Raw genomic sequence first — 16,507 nt, 5'->3', positions numbered from 1 at the left:
TTGACCCAACCGGCATTGTTTTCCCATTCCATGCGAATGACGGAAGTCTGACCAGTGACTACCACCAGCAACCCAACCCGCGCCACCGCTCGCCGGCTCCGCCTCGGGGACTCGTCGACATGTTGTCATTCGGTAGGTTGCGCTTCGGAGATATATATATCAACAGAGGAAAGTCTGCTAGAGATGCTAGCTTAGGTTTGTTGACCAGTGAGAGCCGTACTGTGCGTGCAGATTGATCGATCGGTGGGAGTTGGGCGTGTGTGCTTGAGATATTGAACTATAAAAGCCAAGCGAGGCGGGCTACGGTGGTGACCGGTAGTCGCTTGTTCTGCAAAGCTGTTTGGCTCCTTCCCTTCTTCATCTATACCTAGCAGATGGTTAATCCACTGGCTATGGCATGCAGTGGTCTCTATTGTTAGAGAATCGAAGCACAGCCAGCGACGATGATTTGAAGGGACAGACAACAGGCAACCTTTGAACTTCGTTCGGTAGTGTACTACGCATAAGAGTTTCCCAGCACGGGAATTTCCATGCTCTGGCCCACCGATCAATGGGAGTCATAGAGTGTGGCAATGATAAGATATAGAAAAAAGTGCGCGTTGGACAGTAATGTAGTGTATGCAGACTACGCCGCATCCAGCATGGGAGCTTTATCGGCAATAGGCAACAAAAAGCAAGCGCATCGGTGTAGATTGATGCGCCAAGGCTCTCGCTGCGCATTTATTTATGTTATGTTTGGGACTCATGACCAGTCTGACTGCATCTCGTATCTAGGGTTGTGTCTAGTCACAATCCTGAAAGAGAAAAAAAAACGAGCCTTTTTCCAGAGTTAATGTTCCCTCTATCAATATCTTTGTGGTTGGTGTTGTGTTGAGCGTAAATTGATCGACAGATCGACAGATCTCGATGCTGCTTGGAAGATCTGATTTCAATTCCATTCCACGTGCAAAGTAAGGCCGAAATAAATACTCATTGCTTCTGATGCACTGTACGTAGCGATTGTCAGTAGATAACGAGTCGAGTGTGGTGGAAACAGCGACATGTGTTGCGTCCTTTGTAGCGACTGGCCCTGCAGATTCTAAAGCTACGTGACAAGGGAATAGATAACGTAAAATCATGGCAGTTACCATAACAAGCCCGGGTGGTCTAGTGGTATGATTCTCGCTTAGGGATTCCAAACCCAAGCATATCTGCGAGAGGTCCCGCGTTCGATCCGCGGCTCGGGCCGTTAATCTTTTTTGGGTTCTGATTTTTTGCCCTTCACCAGTGAAATTCTACTCCTACTCCTACTCACTAGCAGCTACCGGGAGAGGTATTGGGAGACTTTTTTGACTGAACGCCATAGAGGTTCTTCCGATGAAACTCGCTCAATGTGACAGTTTAAATATACTTCAAATGCCAGGACCGGCTCCGAAAGCGTTGTACAAAACCTGAATCAAACAGGCAAAACGTAACATACTAGCATGAAGGATGGATACAGCAAAACGAGTAGAACGCATATCTTCATCTCTTCCCTTCCCTTCTCAAGAACACACAGAAGAAAGACACAGAAGAAAGAGAAAAGATAAAGATAAGGGTGTATAGAGTATAAGGCCTAGATAAATGAATACCCCGCGAAATTCTTAAACGCCATCGCTATGCAAAAAAAAAAGTACAACTTCAACCTCTATTTCTCCTCATTGCCTCATGCGTTTCCACGCGAATATCGAACAGCAGGTCGTCAATCTCCTTGAGGGACTGGCGGTCCAGCTTGGCCAATTTAACGTCGTCAAGCACCTTTCGCAGGGAGCTGGCAATTTCCGCGTCTGATTTAGCTGACGTCGATTCTGCCTGGGTCTCGGTCCCTGCTTGGCTGGCGCGGGATGCACCTCGGGTTTTCTTCTTTCTCTTTTCAGGGCTCTTCTCCCTGCTGCCGGATGGGGTCTTTTGCGGCTGGGGCAAAGTCTCGGCGATGGGTTGCGCATCGGCCATTTGAATGTCACTGTCTGCTGACGGCTGCTCATCTTCAACAGGCACTGGCTGGCTCGGCTGGACGTCCACCTCCTGAGCCTTGACCGCAGATTGCGCCGTGCTCTCAGGCTTTAGTGTCTCCCGGACTTCCTGGTGTGCGACAGCGGCATCCGTGGCCCTCTCAGCATGAATAGGTTGATCGAAAACTTCGCCATCGGCTGTGACCTCTGGCTCGTTTTCTGCTGCTGTGTCTTGAATGTCACTTTCCTCCGGGATGGTCTCTTTATTCCTCTCCCTGTCTTGCTTCCGTGGGCGAGATGATCGAGGTGACTTCTTTGTTTTCTTTTGGTCGGGAATCTCGTCCGGAATTGCAGGCGCAGCTTGACCACTAAGACGGGAAGATCTTCTCTTCTGAGACTTGTCCTGGCTTTCATGAGCCTTGTCATTTTCACCGGCAGGTTCAGATGTTTGGCTGTTGGCGATCGGTTGAATCGTGTCGCTGGTCTCGGCCCTAGTGTCATGCTTCCGTCGTTTTGGTGCAGACTCGGCAGGCGACGACTCAAGATCTTGCGGGTCGGGCAAAGATATCTTGGAGCGGGTGATGTTGGCATCTCCCACCTCAGCCGCAGCAGACGTCCTCGTGAGGCGAGAGGAGCGACGTCTTTCCTTGTTCCGTGGCGTGTGCTCTTCCGCTTCACGCTTTCGTTTCTTTGATGGCAGAGGCTCACGCGGAGCTTCCGTCAACGGTTCACCGCTCGCAACGTCATCCATATCTACGGCACACTCCAGGTCTTGCTCGAGCTGGGATGTCACTTGATCCTCCATATCTATATCATCATTGCGTGAATTGGCAGTGTTGCCGGTTTGTTCTGGCTGTGACTCGAGGATTTCGACGATCTTAGGCGAGTCCTTCTCCTTCTCAGACACGGCTTTGGGGTCGACTGCATTCGTAGAGCCGGAGTTTCTTGTGGAAGGTCCAGAACGTGGCTCTTTACTGCCGTCCGTGACATTTCCTGTAGGTTGCTTCTCGGTGCCAAGTTGTAGAGGAGTGTCCGAAGTCTTGCCAGTAGAGGAGCGGAGGCGTTTGGTCATAGGCTGGTCTGCAACTGCGCCTGGAGTATCCGGAGCGACGTGCTTAGTCTGGTTGAGCTCGGAATTTGACTTCTTCTTGAGCTTGGCCGAGCGTCGGGCTCTCTTCTTTGCCCTCTTACTCTTACCGGGTGTAGTTGTGGGTGTCTCGGGATCAACGGATGCCTCGTTATTGGCATGAGTGCTGGGGGTCAATAATTCATGGTTGGTTGGAAGGGAAGTGAGATCTGGAGGGGAGGACCTGGGCTCGTCGTCGTTTAGCAACGAGGCTTCTGCTGCGGCAGGTATTTGGGGTGGTGGTACTTGTGAGTCGCTCAATTGCGACCGGCCCCTTGCGACCGGAGTCGGAGACGAGCCCAGGTAGTTATATTCGTGCCCAGCCGATACAGGCGGCAAAGGAGGTGTTTGCGGGGTTCCCGCATCAGTATCCGAGTGATTGAGATGGCGTAAATGGGGCGGTGTCATGAAATGGATGTCTCTAGGTGTATTGCTTGGGGGTGAAGAGGACCGCAGATTTTCGATCATTGAGAAGAGCTCGCTGCGCTTGCTGCCGTCTTCTGGGCCTGAGACGAAGGGATCCAGGTCGGAAACAGCAACATGTTGTTCAGCAGCCCGCCGGCTAGCTTCAAGCGCATGCTCCCGATGAAGCTCCCTTGTTCGCTCTCTCGTTACTGCACGATCCGAGCTCCCGGTAACAGGCGACGAATTCAAGCCCGAGTCGATGGGATTGTCCAAAATGAAGGAAATACGCGACTTCACCGACATGTTGGTTGAACCGGATTTAGATTCCGATTCGTCGAGGGTACTCGCAGGTGCACCGAGCTTCAAATCGTTAGCATGGGCTGATTTAGGCTGACTATGACATGAAATACCTTCAGCTCATCTGCTGGTGCGACGGCCTGCTGTTGGCTGATAAGAGCTTCTAAATGCTCCAGCGCTTGCGTTATACTTTCAGGACGCGACAGAAATCTTTGCAAGCCGAAGGTAGAATTCCAGAAATCATAAAACCGTTTTCTCACCGTGATATGTGAAGAATCTAGACCGGCATGAATAATACCTTCGAATCTTTGGAGACATGGGGCATCGTGGGGTGAAGACGCTTGCAAGATATTCAAAACAGCTGACGACAGCGCGCGGCACTAGACAAGGGTTAGAGTATATCCGAAGCCCCTTACTTCCCACACTTACTGCAGTAAGAATCCTGCTTTCAACGCCACCTTCCACGCTTAGTCTCTTGTCACCATCTTTGAGGAACGTAGCCAGGGGTAGCTGAAGGCTTTCCAGCATCATGGACCGAACAGTCGGAGTACCCGAGCCCAGGAGAGATGTCAAGGATTCAATGAAATCCGCCATACCGCTCGTTTCAGAGGGGTCGAAACGTTCATATGATCCGATTAAGGTGCGGCCAACCAAATCGATAAGCTTTTGAAACGGCAGGTGTTTCCCATCGGCTCCTCTCTCCGATTGCTGATAATAAGTGATAGAAAGCAAATGCTTGAGGATAGAGGCCAACGGCAGGTAAGTCTTCCGGGCATCAACCTTCACGATAGATTCAACCAGGGGTTCGATTATCATGATGGTGATTGCTTGGTCACCTCTCTCGGTTCTCACAACACGAATGAGCGAGTCAAGAAGCTCGTTCCATACCTGAAAATCACGGTGGTAACTCAACCCGGTAGAAAGAACTTTCACAGCGTTTCCATAGTCTCGAGCCACGGATCCATCGCGCTCGCGAGCAGTTTCCATTGGGAGTGACCGTAGAGAATCCGCGGCAAGCTGCGCTGTACACTCCCAGACAGTTTGTGCCAAGAAGGGACCCACAGGAAAGTCAGAGTCGCTGTAGCCATCATAAAGACTCGCGCATTGCTGCAATAGTTCCAAGCGCGAGCTTCGTGAAACCTTATCATTACATGTTGCCTCAAGTACACCATTGACTAAGTGAGAGTAAGCTTTGCTGGGCACTGTGATAACAGACATTTCGCTGATCATTCGAAGGTAGTGTAAGGTTGGGGTGCTCAGATTGGCGCTTGCCCTTGATTGGCGATGGGTGGGCGTAGCAGCGGCTTGAAACGAGTCGTCGGATGTTCGGAGGATGAGCTTTTCTGTAAACCGAGCACTTCCCAGGGAGTAGATCATCGTAGTAGACAAGAATCGGAATCGCTCAAAGAATATGTCCATGGTGTCATCCGGTTGTTTAGCACTGAGCGCGTCTGGTCCCATATTCCAGATGCGCTGGAGAAATATCAGGATGTGAGCCACGGTCTGCATTGACTCGGGAGTTGGTGTAATTTCCTTGCTGAAGGTAAACGACAAAGCTCTGGATAGATTCAGCCACGCGGCGCCAATATGCGACTGTTCAGGGTAATCACACCAAATCGGTGCCTTGAAAACAATTTCAAGAACATCCAGAACCGATGAGATCCTTGACCTTAGCCATTTGCTATCGATCGGGGGTAGTTCTTCCGGATCCAGTTTGTTGCTCTCATTGACCTTGTTCTCGATCCAGGGCTTGGGGTGTGAGCTCCAGAACATGTTGGACAGCACGTGAGCCAGTCGATCGTGCATACCATGAACTGACGCAAATATTGTCGGTAAAGGCGAGGCAATGTACTCTTTCCATACAACATCAAGGTGCTCAAAAGTTGCAGACGGACGGAAGGCATAGTACAATAGATTATAGTAACTGCACAGTGCGAGCTGACTGGGCTGTTTGTCGTGCTTCTTGCGGTCGAATTGGGACATGATTGGCTTGATCAGCATCTTGAGTATGGAAGGGCTTGTTGTATCGCTAGGGCCAACAACAAGGACAAATCGGTTCCAGCCGATAATGGCCTGCGCTTTGATGGAAGAGTCACTGCAATTGAAGCACTTTTGCAGAACCAGAACCCATTCTTTGAAATGCTCCCACTGGTCGACGTTGAATCTTTTACTCCTCAGAAGCAGTATGATCACACCCCAAACCTGTGGTACATGGATGCCGGACTCGGGATTGTTCATCATCCGTGACATTCGCTCACATACTTCAGTCACCATCTTTCTGCCTTTGTCTATGAACCTACCAAGCACATCCCGAACGGCCTTTGATAGCGTAGGATTGGGGCCGCATGCTATAGAGGTCTGGAAGCCGACAGAAATAGCCTTTATGCGAGTGTCCTTCATGTGATGAAGCAATCCCGAGATAAGATGCTCCATCCACAAGGCTGCATGAGAGACGAAAGTCGATTTTGATTGGTGGAGGACCCGGGAATAGATGCTCAACCGCTGAGAAACAATTGCGTTTCCAGTGACACGAGGGGTAAGGTCATTCAAAACATTGAGAAGACGTATCACTCTGGCATTGGTCATGACTTTTGCATTGAAGTTCTGTGTGGCCAAGACAGATAGATAATGTGTGATCACAGATTTAGGCACTTTCGCGTCCTGTAGACAATCAATCGAGTGGTCAATAAGAAATGCCTTGAACTCGTCTGAGAGCCGCGCAGAGATCTCATTGTGCCAAACAAGAGCCACAGCAAGCTTCAGCGCCTGGATCACGAGGTTGGTGTTCAAGGGTCCTCCCGTCGCCAGGTCTCTGTTGACATCGCGCTGGATAAAATGTGTAATTGTGCCCAATTTCGCAATGATTCCCTGCTCCCCGGGAATCCCTTCGTATGCCCTTAGCGCCCCAAAAAATTGCATATATGCGTCCAATCTGGAGCTGACCGTGTCGCCAGCTAGTTGCTGAAGGATGGATTCAAGAAGCATGGCGAAAGAATCGGGAGTGTGGGGAGCGGAGGAAGGAGAATCGGCGGAAGCGTGCGAGCTCGTCGGCTTCAGGATCGACTTCGCAGGTTTGAGTTCATTCGAAGGTGGGAGAACTTTCAGCTCGGGTCGCGATTTCGCGGCGGAATTCGTAAATGTCGGAGGTTTGATGTATTTAGTCCAAGGCGAGAAATTCACGCGCTTGGATTGACGGGTCGAAGGAGCGCCGGTCGAACCATTGACAGAGAAAGGAGAGTCACGAGGCGTATGCACAATAGCCGGAGAATCTTGCCTTCGATCTTTCTCGGACAGCATACAGGATGAAGTCCTTGGTGGAGTCGGCGGACGAGCAGAGACAGGACCGAGAACCTCCACCATATTTTTAGGGATCGAATGGTTAAGCAAAGGGGATAGGAAGCGGAGAAAGAGAAAAGGACATCGCGATATGGCCTAGCGATGATTACGAATGGTCCATGACCTAGTTGGAAGTCCAGAAACAACCTTGAGTGAGATTTGAAGATCCAGATGGAGCAGGGCTGTCGAGCGTTTGATCCTCTGGGGGACCGCGCCAAGCCACGCAGCTCAAAAGGGACGCGCCTGTGGCTGAAGGCACGCGTAAAGTGGCAGCGCCGCGTTTGATGCCTGAGGCTGTAAGGCAACAGTTGCATGGGCGGGCGGGTAATCCAAGTCGGAAATGGAACAAATGAAACAAACTGGACCATCAATGACAGAACCAGTCTAGAGATCAGGCTCGAAACATGGTCGTGTCTTTGATAGGAAACATTCTCGAAATCCGACACTCTCTGGAAAGGACGCAAAAGGATATACATACTTTTTTCTGATTTTCCTCCAGTGGTAATCTACCATTTGCGTGGATCTTGCGGAGATTCATCTGTGAGCCTTGGTGGGGTTCTCCTGATTGATCGCACTGCTATTCACCAATCCATCGAGCCTTAGCTCCTGGCAAGAACCATCCCCGCGGATCCAAGACCGAAACTCCTATGACTCCAGTTCAGGAACACTGAACATTGCACTGACCGCGGCGGCACTGACCCTTACTAAGACAAGGTTCAACCTCTAGACCTTCCCTTACCCTTCGAACCCTGGTGCTTCTGCGGTCGCAAGGTCATTATCGGCTCTAAGCAAGCGGGACCCCAGGTTTTGGCAGACTAGTAGGGGGTGCGCTACAGAGCCTCCAGGAGACAGACCTCGGCTTGCTTCTCTGCTGAGCTCAAGGTTGGGACAATACTCATTATGGAGTTTCGTATGCTTCAAGGTGCAGGTATGTAGGGTGCATCGTTGTATTGGTTGGGTCTAACATGTTCTTAGCCAAACTGCAAAGGGTCACCCAGCTGGTGGAGACCTTGAAACAAGATCAGGTTGAGAAGTCGCTCACATCACAACGTAAGTACAAAGAAAAGCGCAAACATGAGCAGGCTTCTTACTCAAAGGATATACTTGTTAGAAAGGGTGCAGACACTGTTAGAATTGAGGCAGCATGGTACCAACCCCGACAATGCAGGCCCGATCTACTCTAAAGAGGTAAAAGAGGCCAATAGCCTGTTGTCGCTTGCTACAAGTGCTGATTGTTCTTCAGGGAATGCAAATCCTAGCCGACTACGGTGTTACTGGGGAGACGACTGATGTGCGTCGAGCTGCCCTACGATGTGTTGCGAATGCTCTTCTCCTGAACCCACCCATGCGCCAGCTTTTCGTTGATACAGGCTATGGGGGCAGATTAGCGGAGTTGCTCAAAGTATGCAGTTCAGATCCATCATCTAAGAGGTATATATGCTAACCAGGGGCTAGTGTGACTCTTCGGAGGATGAAATGGTGATCAGTCGCATCTTGTTTCTTTCAACCTATGACACAACCATGGACTTTGGGAAGCTTATCAAGAACCACCTCCTGGGCGATAATGTAAACTACGTAAGTGAATCAGCCCCTCTAAGGAGCAGCAGTGACTGATTGGTGCGTACAGCAAATTACTCGACACGCAAAGCAATTCCCGAAGTCAGGGAAAAAGTCCTTATCACAGATGGATGAACTGGCTCTCATCGACACGCTGAAACTGATTTTCAATGTATCGAAGATCTACCCAGAGCTTGCTGAGAGCTTTTCGCCCTCAATTCCGCACATTTTCAAGATAATTAGCCGGATCGATATCCCTGAAAAGCCTCTAGACGGCTTGCTCGGCTACCTTCTCAACTGCTTGTCGACCCTTGATCTGGAAAACAAGAAGGGCAAAGCGTGGGAAAGCAGCCCTCTCTTCCCAACCTTCAACCAGAATTGCAATGTCGACAAGCTGATCAATATTCTGGACCAAGCTGTGTGTGCATACAAAGCGGATGAGTTGGAAACGAAGTCGATCCCACTCTTTCACACCCTTGTGACTATTCATGAGTTGGCGCCCGATGGCCCCCGCAAGTACATGCAATGGCTTTTGTTACCCGAAGACAATGATAGAAGTCGCCCAATTGGACAGTCAGACACACTCTCATCCAAGCTTTTGAATCTCTCGACCACTCCGTATCCCAACTTGAAGACAGCCATCTCCGAGCTCATGTTTGTTCTTTCTGGGAAGGATGCCGAAAATCTTACTAGAAACATTGGCTATGGCTTTGCAGCAGGGTTGCTGGCCTCCCGTGGCATGGAAATACCGCAGACAGCAGGAGAAGCATTTGCTACCAATCCACAGGGATTCAATCCGCAGGTCAACCCCATAACCGGACAGAAATGGAGTGCGGAGAAGCAGGATGAAGGCCCTCCTATGACAAAAGCAGAGAAGGAGCGTGAGGCGGAGAGGCTGTTTGTGCTCTTTGAGAGGTTTGTGTTCCGCCATTGATGCTATATCTGATTGCTGACCGCTTCGAACAGGGCCAAGGCCAATGGAATCCTCAGCGTGGAGAATCCTGTCACGCGTGCTCTTCAAGAAGGAAGATTTGAAGAACTATCTGATTCTGATGACAGCGACTGAGCGTTTGCTATCTATCCTCATTCTCACCGCTGTAATAATATCCCTGTCAAATGAGTTCGTGACCAGAGTTTGTACATTCCCCGCCATCTATGCTGCCCGATACTGTCATCTAGCTCCCGAGCATAGCCCTACCTTCGCATTTATCACTTGTACAATAGATTGGATCGCTGTGTCGCCCACTATCTTGATCTGTCATCCGCAGAATCGAATGGAAAGCAAACAGCTATGCCTTGATCACCGATTGATAAGCGGCATAGCACCTGGAGAAAGAAGGTTCTGTAAGTTACTCGAACGTGCCTTCGGGTTCTATATAGGCCGTAGTGACTCAAGAAGGACCTCCAGTGTGAAGCAGCGAGTATTTCCATAATATTTTTAAGCGTTTGGAAGCAAATCGGGATGCACGGATGACGTACCGATCCGGTGCGGGCGGGGTTTTGGGCGGCGGCGCGAAAATCTCCGCCCGCGGCAGAAAAAGAGTAGTCAGTCGCGGGGCACTTCAAATTCGCATCCACCCCAACGCAACCAGGCTTCTGTTATCGATCACCGAGAAGACCCTTTTTCGTCCTTACGAATCTGCATACATTCTCTTGTAGCATACTTACACAAATACACCCGCCATCATGTCGAAGCCTTTTGACCCCGAGACCGCGGAGAACTTTGAGGATGTAAGTCATCATTGCGCCCGGAATGGAATCTCTTATGAGATCCATCTTCGAGAGATAAACAGCTGACTTCGGGGTATAGATGGAGAAGCAGTTTGCCGTCAAGGGTCCGTTCGATTACCTTTCCCATTCTAGCCGGAACATCTGACTCACGCCCCTGACAGCCGTGGAGCACTTGATGACATACTGGTCGATTCTCGAGAAGGTCCGCGGATCGCAGCTCCGGTTGACCAAGATGGACAATGAGATCTACGAGTCCTTCATGAAGGAGTTCCCGGACTTCGACCCCGCCGAGACCCTGAACGAGGACAAGATGAAGAGCAAGGAGGGCAAGGAGAAGTGGCGCAACTGGATGAACCAGTACGAGAAGACGATCAGCGACTTCAACTTCGGGACCATGCTCCGCTCCAACCCCAAGTATGAGTACGACCAGGAAACGACTATCTTCGGTGGGTTCAACCCGTTTTCATCTATAACTGTGGGGTTTCTGCTCAAGAGGGACGCGGGACTAATTGTCGGAAACAGCTATGCGCATGCAGTTTTACGCGGTCGAGATCGCCAGGTGAGGCAATTCATGTTTCTGTTCAATAGACGATGGTGACTAATTGAGAGAAATCGCAGAAACCGCGCTGGACTCAACGACTGGATCTACGAGAGGGCGCAGAAGGCCAGCTCCTAGATGTGCTACGGGGTACCAAAGCCCTTCCTTGGCCTTCTAGAATCATCGCCGAATGAGACTGGATCCATCCCAGGCGCTCCGATTCCTGCATTGCTATCACTTATGGGATAAGTGCAATGACTCAAGTCCATAGCCATCGACTCAGCGGCCCGTTTTTACGGTCCCGTGGATTTTGCGTTTGACGGCCTTGACGTCGCTCCAGTGGCCTTGGCAAAGAGTCTAGTTTCTCTCACAAGTGACCCGGGTTGGAACTTTTTCTTTTTTTTATTCTCTTACAAAAAAGCGAAACGTCATGTATATACAAGTGGGTGGATACTGTTCATTTGAAATGAAGTAATGAATAGAAAGTTTGGTGGTTTGATCCTTAGCGGCTAGCGGAGAACAATGGCAACTGTGGATCATTATCTTCACATCTTCAATATAACCGCTTTTGGACAAACCGCGGGATAATGAGAGAAATCAGCTGCGATGAATGACTGCGCCGAGAGCCCCTTTGTTGCGCCTCCGTACCAGAACTCCATAGGCAGAGTGTTAGATTTTGGAGGGTGTCTCATCTCAAATGTGGACAGATCATTTGAGAACGACTTACCGTCAAACCATGTATCTATCAGAGTTTATCAAGACTCTTGCTTGATAAAAAAAAAGAGGCATCAGGATCGATTCGCAAGGTCGAATCGACAATGGCGGCGTTCTCTCTCAGACTACCTTCACGCAGAGATTCGGGCTGGTTGTCTTTGTTCAGCTTCACAACTGCAAAGCATGCGCCCACTCTGCTCGGGGGTATCGTTGTCGCTATCATTGCTAGTCTCCCGACGCCGGCTTTCTCGATTCTGCTGGGGCAGATCTTCAATGACTTCACATTGTTCGGGGGCCGGGCGATCACTAGCCATGATCTGATTCACTCTACGGCAAAGTACTGTGTCCGACTGGCTACACTGGGGGCGATCAGCTGGATTTGCAATGGGTTCTACTATACCCTCTTTGTCATATTCGGCGAGTTGCAGGCTGCCAACGCTCGGACGGAGCTCTTCGATGGGCTCTTAAAGAGGGATCAGGAATGGTTTGAGACCCAGCAGGATGGCACCCGTGTATACCTGTCGAGCCTCCAGGGGTGCGTTGTATAGTAATTCTGCTTGGTTTCGTCTCAGGCTGACGTCCAGATAGCCATATCGATGACCTCCAGAAGGCGACGTCGCAGGCATTTGGGCTTGCCCTGCAATACATGTTCCGGGCGATCGTATCGCTGATTCTAGCTTTCTACACGTCGTGGAATCTCACCTTGGTCACGCTGGCCGGGATGCCGGTGCTGTCTGCCATCATCTCGTTCTTGTCTGCGAAAATGAACGCGAGCTTTGAGGTGCAGAAGAACGAGCTTGCGAATGCGTCGAAGATTGTGGATAGCGCTACCACTTCGATAGATGCTGTGAAGTCCTTCAATGGGCAGGTCGTCGAACACCGGAACTTCGTGACTAGCATCGATAAAGCTGCAGTTTACTACCTGAGGCGAGCACGCTTCACTTCACTCCAAATCGCATTTCTACGGATGATGACTTTCGGTATGTTCATTCAAGGCTTCTGGTACGGCAGCTCTTTGGCGACTTCGGGAGAGCTTTCGGCAGGGGAGGTCTTAAGGACCTTCTGGGCCTGCTTGGCTGCAGCACAGTCATTCGAGTTCATCATGCCGCAACTCGCTGTTATGAAGAAAGGCAAAATCGCCTCCATTGCGCTACGACACGCGTTGAGTGATCGGGCAGACGGCAAAGCCCCGGGCTTGCTGGACGGGGCCACATACCCCGATGTCTGCGAAGGTGATACCGAAGTGAAAAACGTGTGTATCATCTTCTCGGTTTCATACTTGGTCCTTCGCTAATGATTTGATATTGCAGCTTTCATTCTCATACTCCTCGCAGCCGGACAGACTCAGCCTGAACTCGACAAGCTTCTTCTTCCCGGCTGGTGAGACAACCTTTGTCATAGGGAAGAGCGGATCCGGGAAAAGCACACTCGGGCAGCTGCTGGCGCGGTTCTATATGCCAACATCGGGCGAGATCCTTATCGATGGGCACCCCATTCAGACGTTGAGTATTAACTGGATCCGAAACAACATTACACTCATTGAGCAGCGGAGCGTGCTTTTCAATGAGTCTGTCTTTATGAACATTGCATTCGGAAGTCGAGATCACAGTCGACTCCGGAAGCCTGACATACAAGAATGCATAAACTTAGCCAAGCTCGAAAGCACCATTCAGGCTATGCCCGAAGGTATTGAAACCTGTGTTGGCCACGGAGGAAGCTTTCTGAGCGGAGGGCAAAGGCAGAGGGTCGCGATCGCCAGAGCTCGACTCAGAGACACCCCCATATTGATCATGGACGAACCGACAAGTGCCCTAGATGGCACCAACCGAGTGGAGATCATGAAAGCCATTCGAGAGTGGCGACGGGGCAAGACAACAATCATCATCACCCACGATATGTCGCAGATCATGGATCGTGACTTCGCATATATTCTAGAGCATGGCTCGGTCGTCCACGCTGGGTACAGACATGAATTGGAAGATAACAAGCTGTTTTTTCCGTTGCAGAGTAAGAAGACGACTGACAACGGTGATTCAAACGATGAAGACGAAAGTGCGATCAGCGCGATGGGCCACGACCCATCGGCGTCTCAAAGTCGAGATTTTTATGACCCAGTACGAGATGCGTACATGAAAGAGATGATGTCAACAGACACCGAGCATGCCGGTGGCTTGCCGTCGAACAGACAAAGCCTCTTCGGATCCATGCTCCCACGCCGCGCGCAGCGAGAATCCATCGATTCCATCGCAATGGAGATGATAGAACTCAACACGATACAAGCCAATGGTGCAAAGGCCCAGCTCAGTCGGATCAGTCGGCACGTGGCTTTCAACAACGATGCGCTTCATCGCATAGATAAGACGGTTGCCGATGAGCACCCTGAGCAAGCGGCTCGTCTCCTGCCGCATGAACGTCTGCCGTTACGAACGATCCTCTTGACGATGATACCGAATTTGACAAGTGGGCAGCGTTGGCTTCTGGCGCTCGGGTCTTTCAGCACACTTCTCCATGCCATGGCGACCCCTGTGTTCTCTTTCTGCTTGTCGCAGCTGCTGCAGACCTTCTACGATAGCAGTACCCGTGCGTCGACGTGGTCATTGGCAGTCCTAGGTGTATCGTTGGCTGATGGGGTGGTGTCTTTCGCCATGCACTACCTGCTTGATCTCTGCGGCCAGGCTTGGGTCGATAGTATACGGAAGATCGGCTTCGTTCGAATCCTCGACCAGCCCCGCAAGTGGTTCGACGAGGAAGGGAACAGGCCCTCCCAGCTTACCACGTGCCTGAATCAGAATGGAGAGGAAATGCGTAATCTCGTAGGGCGTTTTGGCGGATATCTTCTTGTGGCTGCTACAGTTGCCCTGACTGCTATCATCTGGAGTATGGCTCTTTGCTGGAAACTGACCCTTGTCGTTCTAGCTTGTGGCCCTGTTATCTACGCCATCACCAGAGGTTTTGAGAGAACGACTGGGCTCTGGGAAAGACGATCTTCTGGGGCCAGGACCTCCGCATCGGAGGTGTTTATCGAGACGTTCTCGGAAATCCGGACCGTTAGGAACTTGACCCTTGAGCCGTTCTTTCACAAAAAGCACCTGAAAGCTGCTTCGTTGTGCACGACCATCGGTATCAGAAAAGCTCTCTATACGGGCTCTCTTTTCGGACTGGTCGATTCTATGATCATCTTTGTCAGTGGTGAGTAACGATGCCTGTCCGATGTCCAAGTCACGGAGCTGGTGCTAACGAATAAAGCCCTGATATTCTATTATGGCGCGGTCCTGGTATCTTCGTCCGAGTTCAGCGTCGAAGAGCTTATGAGTGTGTTTTCCATGCTCCTTTTCGGCATCGGATACGCAAGCACAGTTCTGTCGTGGAGTATGTTCTCGCAGTGTCTTGTTCCAACTTGGCTTTTACTTACCATCTAATAGTCCCGCAGATTGGCACGTCTCAAGAAATGGCCAACCAGCTATTACGCCTTGCGAGCCTTCCCAATGGCAGCTCACATGAGCATAAAGGTAGCCTCAAGGTCCGCCAAGTTGCACCGGTCAAGATCACGGGGCTCAGCTTTCGGTACCCGTCACGGTCTAGCGCATTGGTCCTCAAAGATGTGTCCATTACCATCCCAAGGAACTCATGCACGGCCATCGTTGGGCGTTCCGGCTCGGGGAAATCCACCATAACGTCGCTGCTTCTCAATCTATACGAGATTCCGCGGTCCGCCCACGGGTGGCCGACCATTGCTCTGGCGGGTGTTGACATCCACCAAGTGCACACCCCAACCCTGCGCTCCCTCATCTCCATTGTGTCCCAGCAGCCGTCCATCTTCCCCGGGACAATCCAAGCGAACATAACCTACGGCCTGGAAGACGCATCCCCACTCCACCAGATCTACCATGTACGCGCTGCCGCCCAGGCAGCTGGTATCGACGAGTTCATCTCGTCTCTAGCCCAAGGCTACCTCACAGTCATCGGAGACGGCGGTGTCGGATTATCGGGGGGACAAGCCCAACGGCTCGTCATCGCCCGAGCCCTCATCCGGAGGCCCCAGATCCTGATCCTGGACGAGGCCACGTCCAGCCTCGACCCAACCAATGCAAAGATCATCCGCCAGACGGTCCAGGACCTAGTCGCCGCTCGACTCGGACTTACCGTGCTTATTATTACGCACGCGCGAGAGATGATGCAGATTGCGGATAAAATCGTCGTTCTTGAACACGGTCGCGTGGTTGAAGACGGGCCGTTCAACGAGCTTGCGCGCCGAAATGGCGGGAAACTGAAGGCTTTGATAGAGGATCCCTGCGAGGATAAGGAGACAGACGCGTAGGATAAGGAATATCGCGCACAAGAAGCTGTATTCTGAGACACGAGACCTAGGGCGACGTGGCGAGAGAGCCGCTTGCCATGTTCTTTCTCTCCCGTCTTGGGTATACTTTTCGCCTCGACTGTCATGTACAGTTACTAATATATAGTGCCGAATTTTAAACTGTTTGCGATATAGAATCTTCTTCTCTCATGTTGGGGGTCAATCCGTAGAGTTCCATATCACCTTTCAGTGGGTGCATAGAGATGACCGTACCACGGCTGGGGTGGCCGGCAAGACCGGGTTGATGTTGTCCAGTATGTACCTTAGCCTCAACCACCCAGCAGGGGTACAGCGGTGAGGTGTAAGCTTCGATCGCTGGTGGGGTTTCGCTGAAACAGTTGCGGGGAGGCAGACACGACGTACAGTTTTGTGTTGACTGCACGATGCGAGGGGAGACCTCGTTCAAGTGGATGTCGGGGGGAGCAGAATTCTCTCATCATGGTAGATCAGTGCGAATTGTGACTGCCACCATCATA

At 51.1% G+C, this 16,507-nt stretch overlaps 4 protein-coding genes and 1 non-coding gene across 5 annotated transcripts; 4 read left to right on the top strand and 1 right to left on the bottom strand.

The window, feature by feature from the left end:
• Nucleotides 1-1,135: 1,135 nt before the first annotated feature.
• On the top strand, nucleotides 1,136-1,227 carry BO97DRAFT_t55. The gene has a single exon. It is a non-coding gene; the product is annotated as a tRNA-Pro (tRNA).
• A 39-nt stretch (nucleotides 1,228-1,266) lies between these two features.
• On the bottom strand, nucleotides 1,267-7,340 carry BO97DRAFT_179263 (putative telomere length regulator protein (Rif1)). The gene is made up of 3 exons (XM_025690368.1): nucleotides 4,228-7,340; nucleotides 4,059-4,178; nucleotides 1,267-3,861 (listed from the first exon to the last, which is right to left on the bottom strand). The coding sequence occupies exons 1-3, from the start codon at nucleotides 7,156-7,158 to the stop codon at nucleotides 1,660-1,662; spliced, it is 5,253 nt and encodes a 1,750-aa protein (XP_025555172.1). The 5' UTR covers nucleotides 7,159-7,340; the 3' UTR covers nucleotides 1,267-1,659.
• Nucleotides 7,341-7,822: 482 nt separating this feature from the next.
• BO97DRAFT_179139 (synembryn) lies at nucleotides 7,823-9,847 on the top strand. Its single transcript, XM_025690367.1, has 7 exons — nucleotides 7,823-8,062; nucleotides 8,110-8,184; nucleotides 8,246-8,322; nucleotides 8,378-8,536; nucleotides 8,590-8,709; nucleotides 8,762-9,606; nucleotides 9,658-9,847. Exons 1-7 carry the CDS (start codon nucleotides 8,035-8,037, stop codon nucleotides 9,755-9,757), a joined length of 1,404 nt encoding a protein of 467 aa, XP_025555171.1. The 5' UTR covers nucleotides 7,823-8,034; the 3' UTR covers nucleotides 9,758-9,847.
• Nucleotides 9,848-10,268: 421 nt separating this feature from the next.
• BO97DRAFT_403195 (polysaccharide biosynthesis domain-containing protein) lies at nucleotides 10,269-11,478 on the top strand. The gene is made up of 5 exons (XM_025694679.1): nucleotides 10,269-10,422; nucleotides 10,502-10,526; nucleotides 10,584-10,868; nucleotides 10,945-10,981; nucleotides 11,041-11,478. The coding sequence occupies exons 1-5, from the start codon at nucleotides 10,378-10,380 to the stop codon at nucleotides 11,096-11,098; spliced, it is 450 nt and encodes a 149-aa protein (XP_025555170.1). The 5' UTR covers nucleotides 10,269-10,377; the 3' UTR covers nucleotides 11,099-11,478.
• An 88-nt stretch (nucleotides 11,479-11,566) lies between these two features.
• On the top strand, nucleotides 11,567-15,992 carry BO97DRAFT_421258 (ABC transporter ATP-binding protein; the record flags this gene model as incomplete). The annotated part of the gene is made up of 6 exons (XM_025696707.1): nucleotides 11,567-11,604; nucleotides 11,814-12,209; nucleotides 12,263-12,926; nucleotides 12,985-14,863; nucleotides 14,921-15,043; nucleotides 15,097-15,992. The coding sequence occupies 6 exons, from the start codon at nucleotides 11,567-11,569 to the stop codon at nucleotides 15,990-15,992; spliced, it is 3,996 nt and encodes a 1,331-aa protein (XP_025555169.1).
• Between the last annotated feature and the right edge of the window lie 515 nt (nucleotides 15,993-16,507).

Source organism: Aspergillus homomorphus (assembly GCF_003184865.1).
Source record: "Aspergillus homomorphus CBS 101889 unplaced genomic scaffold BO97scaffold_4, whole genome shotgun sequence".
Lineage (NCBI taxonomy): Eukaryota > Fungi > Ascomycota > Eurotiomycetes > Eurotiales > Aspergillaceae > Aspergillus > Aspergillus homomorphus.
The sequence above is the reverse complement of the archived record's forward strand: the minus strand, read 5'-3'. Positions and strand labels throughout refer to the sequence as shown.